General features: G+C 37.9%; 1 protein-coding gene across 2 annotated transcripts; it reads right to left on the minus strand.

The window, feature by feature from the left end:
- Positions 1-1,373: 1,373 nt before the first annotated feature.
- Positions 1,374-8,681, minus strand: LOC145550078 (uncharacterized). 2 transcript variants are annotated; one of them, XM_081603540.1, is made up of 8 exons: positions 8,471-8,681; positions 8,004-8,076; positions 7,538-7,610; positions 5,490-5,561; positions 5,025-5,096; positions 3,219-3,290; positions 2,322-2,393; positions 1,374-1,415 (listed from the first exon to the last, which is right to left on the minus strand). In XM_081603540.1, the coding sequence occupies exons 2-8, from the start codon at positions 8,033-8,035 to the stop codon at positions 1,386-1,388; spliced, it is 423 nt and encodes a 140-aa protein (XP_081459666.1). In that variant the 5' UTR covers positions 8,036-8,076; positions 8,471-8,681; the 3' UTR covers positions 1,374-1,385. The 2 variants fall into 2 exon arrangements, with proteins under 2 accessions (XP_081459666.1, XP_081459665.1); XM_081603539.1 differs by lacking the exon at positions 1,374-1,415 and having other exon boundaries at positions 2,199-2,393.
- Positions 8,682-9,677: the final 996 nt, after the last annotated feature.

The following is a 9,677-nucleotide window of genomic DNA, read 5'->3' on the forward strand; positions in this document are numbered from 1 at the left end:
CATCTCTATGGAGAGCTAAATGAAGGGATAAACACTGAATGATTGTTTCTAAATAACAATGTCACCTAATGTATGAACCTATCCAGTTTATTACAGAGGATCCATGTGTCTGTGCTCATCTGAACTTAACTTTCATTCTTTTCTACATGTAATTTCAAACTCAGTCCTCCAATTTCTGCACCTTACATGATGAGTATTACAAGACCAGTGTGTTTGATGTACTTATATTATTTCAATGACTTTATTAGAAACAAGTTGGTTGTGGGAGACCAAATTACTCTGGAGGGTTGGTTGACAGGATCCGCATACATCCACGTCACCAGCCTGACACAGTTCATCTTTGGAATCTGAATGTAAAGAACACTCACTAAATGTGAGTTTGTTGCCAATGTAGAGAACAGTCCTCCCTATTCCTGCACCTTACATTTTGAGTATTACACAGGACCATGTGTATGTCCACTCCTAATGTGACTTTCATTCTTCTGTACTTGTAATTTCATACTCAGTCCTCCCTATTCCTGCACCTTATATTTTGAGTACTACACAGGACCCGTGTGTATGTGTGTTTCTAATGTAATTTTCATTCTTTTCAACCTGTAATTTCAAATTCAGGTTTCCAAATTTCTGCACTTACGTGATGAGTATTACATAGACCAGTGTGTATGTGCACTCCTAAATGTGACTTTCATTTTTCTGTACTTGTAATTTCAATACTCAGTCCTCACTATTCCTGCACCTTATATTTTGAGTATTACACAGGACCTGTGTGTATGTGCGTTTCTAATGTCATTTCATTCTTTTTACTTGTAATTTCAAATTCAGGTTTCCAAATTTCTGGAACTTACATGATGAGTATTACACAAGACCAGTGTGTATGTGCACTCCTAAATGTGACTTTCATTTTTCTGTACTTGTAATTTCAATATCAGTCCTCACTATTTCTGCACCTTAGATTTTGAGTATTACACAGGACCTGTGTGTATGTGCGTTCTTAATGTATTTTCATTCTTTCTACCTGTAATTTCAACTCAGGTTTCCAAATTTCTGCAACTTACATGTGAGTATTACACAGACCAGTGTGTATGTGCACTCTAAATGTGACTTTCATTTTTTGTACTTGTATTTCATACTCAGTCCCCTTTCCTGCCCTACATTTTGAGTATTACACAGGACCTGCATGTATGTGCACTTCTAATGTAGCTTTCATTCTTTTGTACTTGTAATTTCAACCTCAGTTCTCTCCTTTTATGCAGCTTACATATCAAGTGTTACGCAGACTTGTGTGTTTGACGTACTTAATCATATCAAACTGTATTTTAGAATAGTTGGTCGTTGGGACCAAAATTACCTCTGGATGGTGATTGAACAGACCGCCTGAATCCACGTCACCAGCTGACCGGTTCATCTTTGGAAATCTGAATATAAAGACACTCATGATATGAGTTTGTTCCCAATTTAGGAAACAGTCCTCCTTATTCCTGCCCCTTACATTTTGAGTATTACAGGACTGTGTGTATGATCGCTTCTAAACAGCTTTCATTCTTCTGTACTTGTAATTTCAAACGTAGTCCTCCTTATTCCGGCACCTTACATTTTGGTATTACACTGGACCCATGTGTATGTCACTCCTAAATGTGACTTTCATTCTTCTGTACTTGTAATTTCAATACTCAGTCCTCACTATCCTTGCCTTTATTTGAGTATACACAGGACCTGTGTGTATGTGCGTTTCTAATGTCATTTTCATTCTTTTCTACCTGTAATTTCAAATTCAGGTTCCAATTTCTGGAATACTGATGAGTATTACACAAGACGTGTGTATGTGCACTCCTAATGTGACTTTTCTTTTTCTGTACTTGTAATTTCATACTCAGTCCTCACTATTTCTGCACCTTAGATTTTGAGTATTACACAGGACCTGTGTGTATGTGCGTTTCTTAATGTAATTTCATTCTTTTCTACCTGTAATTTCAAAACTCAGGGTTCCAAATTTCTGCAACTTACATGATGAGTATTACACAAGACCAGTGTGTATGTGCACTCCTAAATGTGACTTTCATTTTTCTGTACTTGTAATTTCAATACTCAGTCCTCCCTATTCCTGCACCTTACATTTTGAGTATTACACAGGACCTGCATGTATGTGCACTTCTAAATGTAGCTTTCATTCTTTTGTACTTGTAATTTCAAACCTCAGTTCTCTCCTTTTATGCAGCTTACATATCAAGTGTTACGCAAGACTTGTGTGTTTGAACAGTACTTAACATCATATCAAAAACTGTATTTTAGAAAATAAGTTGGTCGTTGGAGACCAAAATTACCTCTGGATGGTTGATTGAACAGGACCCGCCTGAATCCACGTCACCAGCCTGACACGGTTCATCTTTGGAAATCTGAAATATAAAGAACACTCACTGAATATGAGTTTGTTCCCAATTTAGAAAACAGTCCTCCCTATTCCTGCCCCTTACATTTTGAGTATTACACAGGACCTGTGTGTATGATCGCTTCTAAAACAGCTTTCATTCTTCTATACTTGTAATTTCAAAACTCAGTCCTCCCTATTCCTGCACCTTACATTTTGAGTATTACACAGGACCTGTGTGTATGTGCGTTTTTTAATGTAATTTTCATTCTTTTCTACCTGTAATTTCAAAATTCAGGTTTCCAAATTTCTGCAACTTACATGATGAGTATTACACAAGACCAGTGTGTATGTGCACTCCTAAATGTGACTTTCATTTTTCTGTACTTGTAATTTCAATACTCAGTCCTCACTATTCCTGCACCTTATATTTTGAGTATTACACAGGACCTGTGTGTATGTGCGTTTCTAAATGTATTTTCATTCTTTTCTACCTGTAATTTCAAAATTCAGGTTTCCAAATTTCTGCAACTTACATGATGAGTATTACACAAGACCAGTGTGTATGTGCACTCCTAAATGTGACTTTCATTTTTCTGTACTTGTAATTTCAATACTCAGTCCTCACTATTCCTGCACCTTACATTTTGAGTATTACACAGGACCTGCGTGTATGTGCGCTTCTAAATGTAGCTTTCATTCTTTTGTACTTGTAATTTCAAACCTCAGTTCTCTCCTTTTATGCAGCTTACATATCAAGTGTTACGCAAGACTTGTGTGTTTGAACAGTACTTAACATCATATCAAAAACTGTATTTTAGAAAATAAGTTGGTCGTTGGAGACCAAAATTACCTCTGGATGGTTGATTGAACAGGACCCGCCTGAATCCACGTCACCAGCCTGACACGGTTCATCTTTGGAAATCTGAAATATAAAGAACACTCACTGAATATGAGTTTGTTCCCAATTTAGAAAACAGTCCTCCCTATTCCTGCCCCTTACATTTTGAGTATTACACAGGACCTGTGTGTATGATCGCTTCTAAAACAGCTTTCATTCTTCTGTACTTGTAATTTCAAAACGTAGTCCTCCTTATTCCGGCACCTTACATTTTGAGTATTACACTGGACCTGTATGTGCGCTTCTAAATGTAACTTTCATTCTTTTGTACATGTAATTTCAAAACTCAGTCCTCCCTTTTTATGCAGCTTACATATCAAGTATTACACAAGACCTGTGTGTTTGAACCGTACTTAACAGTCATCCCCAACCACAGGCCGCAGATCAGTACCAGTCCGTGAACCAATTGGTACCGGGCCGCACAAGAAAAATATTTTCGTGTTACATATTGTCTGAGTATGGAGGATCGTTTATTTTGAAAACCCTTTAACCGGATTCTCTCGGTTACGTCTTGCTCACCAACATTGAGCCCACAATGAGTAAGAAAGCGATATGTTTGGAAAGTTTCTTTGGAAAAGGGGAAAAGGACCAGAGACAGGAGAGTGGATTTATCCTGGACTTGTAGGTGACTCCCATGTTCCAAGCCCACTCTGCATAATATGTACCGGCTTACAAATGAGGCAATGGAGCTTCAAACTGCTTTGCCATTACACCCTCTGCATTGTGTGTCATCGTTTCCAAGGTGGGATCATCTCATTGCAGAGAAACAAGCTCAGGACTCCCATTAATTTGTCATTGTCGTAAGTTAAAATTTTCATGAAAATAAATATTCGTTTTTGTGGCATTTTCAAATCTTATATTGAAGGGATGTGTGAACGTTAGCATAGCGACTAGAGTCAGAGAGCATTATGGCAGTGATCGAGACGAGAAAAGAGGAGTATAGCTTGTAAGTCTTAAGTCTGGTTCGCACGGCAAGATTTTAGGATTGTCAGACGATTTTCCAAATTCTGTGACCACAGAGCTGATAAAAGTACAACAGGTTTATGTGTCGCCACATAACAGGAGCAAATCTTGCCATGTGAGCAGGCTTTAGTACAAAATGATGTCACAACTACAATCTACCTGCAATGCATATAGCTAGTGTAAGCATCAAGCCTTGACTGAATGAATAGCCTTGTGTCACGTTAATTTAATGACGGATAGCTGAAAAGTTACCGGGTTTATCAACTGTGGTAGCAATTTTGCTCCAACTCCACTCGTCATCATTTTGTGGATATTCTTTGTACGAAATGCTGAATAAACATTCATGCTGTTTCACATATCTCCGATGTCCACCGTCATTTGGGCATGTCAGCTCAGCTGTTTGGGATTCCCTCCATGAGCTACGTCACAGCGTTTTCTGATTGGCTGCCTGTCAAATTGAACAGGTTGAGTTCTAGCTCCCAATCAAGGAAAACCCTACAAGCTGTGAGAATATGCCCGATTTTAGATCGGAGCAGTCCCAATGTTCCAACGAATGGCTGTGATCAGTCTTAGCATGCCATAGATGGCAGGATGAACGGTTACGATTCTCGAAAGCAACGTTCTAAGATTGTTGTAAGGAGAAATTCGGGTAAAAAAAGAAGAACCCGAGCCACAGAAAAATGGCCAAGTCTTCACCGGTCCGCGGTGATAAAAAGGATGGGGACCACTGGTACTTAATATCATTTCAAAGACTTTATCTTAGAAAATAAGTTGGTCGATGGAGACCAAAATTACCTCTGCAAGGTTGGTTGAACAGAATCCGCATGCATCCACGTCACCAGCCTGACACAGTTCATCTTTGGAAATCTGAAATGTAAAGAACACTCACTAAATGTGAGTGTGTTCCCAATGTAGAGAACAGTCCTCTATTCCTGCACCTTACATTTTGAGTATTACACAGGACCTGTGAGTATGTGTCCTTCTCAATGTAACTTTCATTCTTCTGTACTTGTAATTTCGAAACTCAGTCCTCCCTATTCCTGCACCTTACATTTTGAGTATTACACAGGACTTGTGTGTATGTGCGCTTCTAAATGCAATTTTCATTTTTCTATACTTGTAATTTCAAAACTCAGTCCTCTCTTTTTATGCAGCCAACATATTTAATATTAGACAACACCTATGTGTTTTAACAGTACTTAATATCATTTCAATTACTTTATTTTAGAGAATAAGTTGGTCGATTGAGACCAAAATTACCTCTGGAGGGTTGGTTGAACAGAATCCACATGCATCCATGTCACCACCCTGACACAGTTCATCTTTGGAAATCTGAAATGTAAAGAACACTCAAAATGTTAGTTTGTTCCCAATGTAGAAAACAGTCCTTATTCCTGCACCTCACATTTTGAGTATTACACAGGACCTGAGTATTTGTGCTTCTCAATGTAACTTTCATTCTTCTGTACTTGTAATTTCGAAACTCAGTCCTCCCTATTCCTGCACCTTACATTTTGAGTATTACACAAGACCTGTGAGTACTCCTGATCAAAATCTTAAGACCAGTCAAAAAATTGCAAGAATTTGCATTTTGCACTATTGGATCTTAAGTCCAAATTAGAGCTTCACAATGTTAAAGGAAAAAATCAGTGCAAGAGACAAGAACTTTTGAGCAGGCAATTTTCTGAAAACTGCATTTACACTCAAACATGATTTTTTTCAGCTGATCAAAAGTTTAAGACCATAGTCTTTAAAAGCCAAAAGATGTGCCAAACTCTGGATTCCATGTCATTTTCTGTCAAGTCTTTACACTGTCAAGACCTCGTGATGGCAAAAGCAAAAAGCACACTGACTTTGAACGTAGTAGGATTGCTGAGCTGCATAAGCAAGGCCTCTCACAATGTGCCATCGCTGCTGAGGTTAGACGCAGTAAGACATATCATTAGTGCATTTTTTAAATGATCCTGAGGGTTATGGAACAAAAAAGTCAAGTGGTAGACCCAAAACAATTTCACCAGCTCTGAGCCGCAGGATCCGATTGGCTGTACGTCAAGACACGGGACGATCCTCTACCCAAATTAAGGCCATTACTGGTGCTGACTGCAGCCCAATAACCATCAGACCGCATCTGCGAGAGAAAGAAGGGCTTCAGAAACAAAACACAAAAAACGTCTTCAAAGGCCATGTCTTCTTTAACGCCACAAAATTTCCCGTTTGGACTTTGCAAGGGTGCGCCAAACATGGGACATTGAAAGGTGGAAGAAAGTTATCTTCTCTGATGAGAAAACATTTAACCTTGATGGTCCTGATGGCTTCCAACGTTACTGGCATGACAAGGAGATCCCACCTGAGATGTTTTCTACATGGCACAGTGGTGGGGGCGCAATCATGATTTGGGGTGCGTTTTCCTTCAATGGAACAATTGAGCTTCAGGTTGTGCAGGTTCATAAGGGGAGATGTTGCAGCGGGAATCCCTCATGACTGAGGGCCCTTGTCTGTGTGGTAATGATTGGGTTTTTCAACAGGACAATGCTGCAGTTCACAATGCCCGCCTGACAAGGGAGTTCTTCCAAGAGAATGACATCACTCTTTTTGAACATCGTGCATGTTCCCCGGATCTAAACCCAATTGAGAACATTTGGGGATGGATGGCAACGGAAGTTTACAAAAATGGACATCAGTTCCAGACAGTGAATGCCCTTCGTGAAGCCATCTTCAACACTTGGAGCAACGTTTCCACTAGCCTCCTGGAAACATTGGCATCAAGCATGCCTAAATGATTGAAGTCATCAACTTCAATCATTCTTGAAGAGCTACCATTCTTGTAGCTCCACAAGAATGGTGGAGCTACTCATTACTGAGTCCTTTTTTTGACACTGATTTTTGTTTTGGGGGGTTTCTCTGGTTTTTTTGAGCTATGGTTTTAAACTTTTGATCAGCTGAAAAAAATCATGTTTGAGTGTAAATGCAGTTTTCAATGAATTCCCCACTCAAAAGTTTTTGTCTATTATGCTGATTTCTTCTTTTAACATTGTGAAGCTCTACTTAGAACCTTCTTAAGATCCAATAGTGCGAAATGTAAATTCTTGCAGTTTTTTAACTGGTCTTAAGATTTTGATCAGGAGTGTATGTGTGCTTCTAAATGTAATTTTCATTCTTCTATACTAGTAATTTCAAAACTCAGTCCTCCCTTTTAATCCAGCTAACATATTTAGTATTACACAACACCTATGTATTTGAACAGTACTTAATATCATTTCAATTACTTTATTTTAAAGAACAAGTTGGTCGATGGAGACCAAAATTACCTCTGCAAGGGTTGGTTGAACAGAATCCGCATGAATCCACGTCACCAGCCTGACACAGTTCATCTTTGGAAATCTGAAATGTAAAGAACACTCACTAAATGTGAGTTTGTTCCCAATGTAGAAAACAGTCCTCCCTATTCCTGCACCTTACATTTTGAGTATTACACAGGACCTGTGTGTATGTGTGCTCCTCAATGTAACTTTCATTCTTCTGTACCTGTAATTTCAAAACTCAGTCCTCCCTATTCCTGCACCTTACATTTTGAGTATTACACAGGACCTGTGTGTATGTGTGCTTCTAAATGTAATTTTCATTCTTCTATACTTGTAATTTCAAAACTCAGTCCTCCCTTTTAATCCAGCTAACATATTTAGTATTACACAACACCTATGTTTGAACAGTACTTAATATGATTTCAATTACTTTATTTTAGAGAATAAGTTGGTCGATGGAGACCAAAATTACCTCTGCAAGGGTTGGTTGAACAAAATCCGCATGCATCCACGTCACCAGCCTGACACAGTTCATCTTTAGAAATCTGAAATGTAAAGAACACTCACTATATGTGAGTTTGTTCCCAATGTAGAACTAAGTCCTCCCTATTCCTGCACCTTACATTTTGAGTATTACACAGGACCTGTGTGTATGTGTGCTCCTCAATGTAACTTTCATTCTTCTATACTTGTAATTTCAAAACCCAGTCCTCCCTATTCCTGCACCTTACATTTTGAGTATTACACAGGACCTGTGTGTATGTGCGCTTCTAAATGTAATTTTCATTCTTCTATACTTGTCATTCCACAACTCATTCCTCCTTTTTATGCAGCTAACATATCTAGTATTACACAACACATGTGTGTTTGAACAATATTTAATATCATTTCAATTACTTTATTTTAGAGAATAAGTTGGTCGTTGGAGACCAAAATTACCTCTGGAGGGTTGGTTGAACAGGATCCGCATGTCCACATCACCAGCCTGACGGTTCAACTTTGGAAATCTGAAATGAAGGGATGTACACTGAATTATTCCATAAATAAAGTCCACCAACTGTATGAGCAAAGCACCTTTAGCTGAACACACCTCTACCTGTAGGTACACATAATAAGTAGGATAAACTTTAAACAATGCAGATATATCAAATAGTAGCACATGAAATTAAATCATCAGTCAATTGATCTAATTGTATGTCTTTCTGTGGTTACTTAAACATTTTTTGTCAACTGAATGCAACTCATTATTTTGTACTTGTAATTTCAAAACTCAGTCCTCATTGTTTTCATTATTTTATAAAAAAAATATATATATATTATATATATATATATATATATATATATATATATATAATCTTTTGTATTTTGAGCAGTTGCTTGTCTCCTTTGGAAAAAGAAAGGTATTCTGATTATAATGATCATCGAACATGATCTATGCTAATAATGTGTAGTATAAAAATAGTTTAAAAGTGAAAAAGCAAAACAAAGGAAAAAACAATCCTTTAATAAACACTGGAATCCTATGCATAATAAAGTCACAACTCACCTTTAAATGAATTGGGTATTTTACATCAAATCCTTCTTTATCTTCACCTAAGGAGCAATAACAATTGGAATCATGTTTGCTCTCTGAGACCTCTTTGCTGACATCTTCTGCAACGATCAGAGAATGTGTTGCTGAGTAACATGATACTGTATACCAGGGGTGTCAAACTCCAGGCCTCCTGGGCCAGTGTACTGCAACTTTTACATGTCTGTCTGGTCTAAAACACCTTAAGTATATTACTGAAATAGCTTCTCAGTGCAGTCAAGTTGATGACCATCCCATCTGATCCAGCCATGTGACATCAGAAACACATCTAAATGTTGCTGGACACCAGCCCTCAAGACCTTGAGTTTGACACCCCTGCTGTACATAATATGATTTGGTGTTATTTTATGCGAAAATGATGTACTGAAGTACACAGTTCTACATAATTGACTTTCTATTGACAGGTTCTCAAAATCTAAAAAAATTAAAACATCATCTTAATACTAATGATTACTATCTAGGATAATTTGTGCCTGTGAAACAATATCACTCACTGATGTACAGAAAATGACCAAATACAGTTTTATCTAATTCTGGAGTGAGCCACCTTCCCTT

Source organism: Poecilia reticulata, chromosome 22, assembly GCF_904066995.2.
Source record: "Poecilia reticulata chromosome 22, P_reticulata-male-v2, whole genome shotgun sequence".
NCBI classification, from domain to species: Eukaryota; Metazoa; Chordata; class Actinopteri; order Cyprinodontiformes; family Poeciliidae; genus Poecilia; species Poecilia reticulata.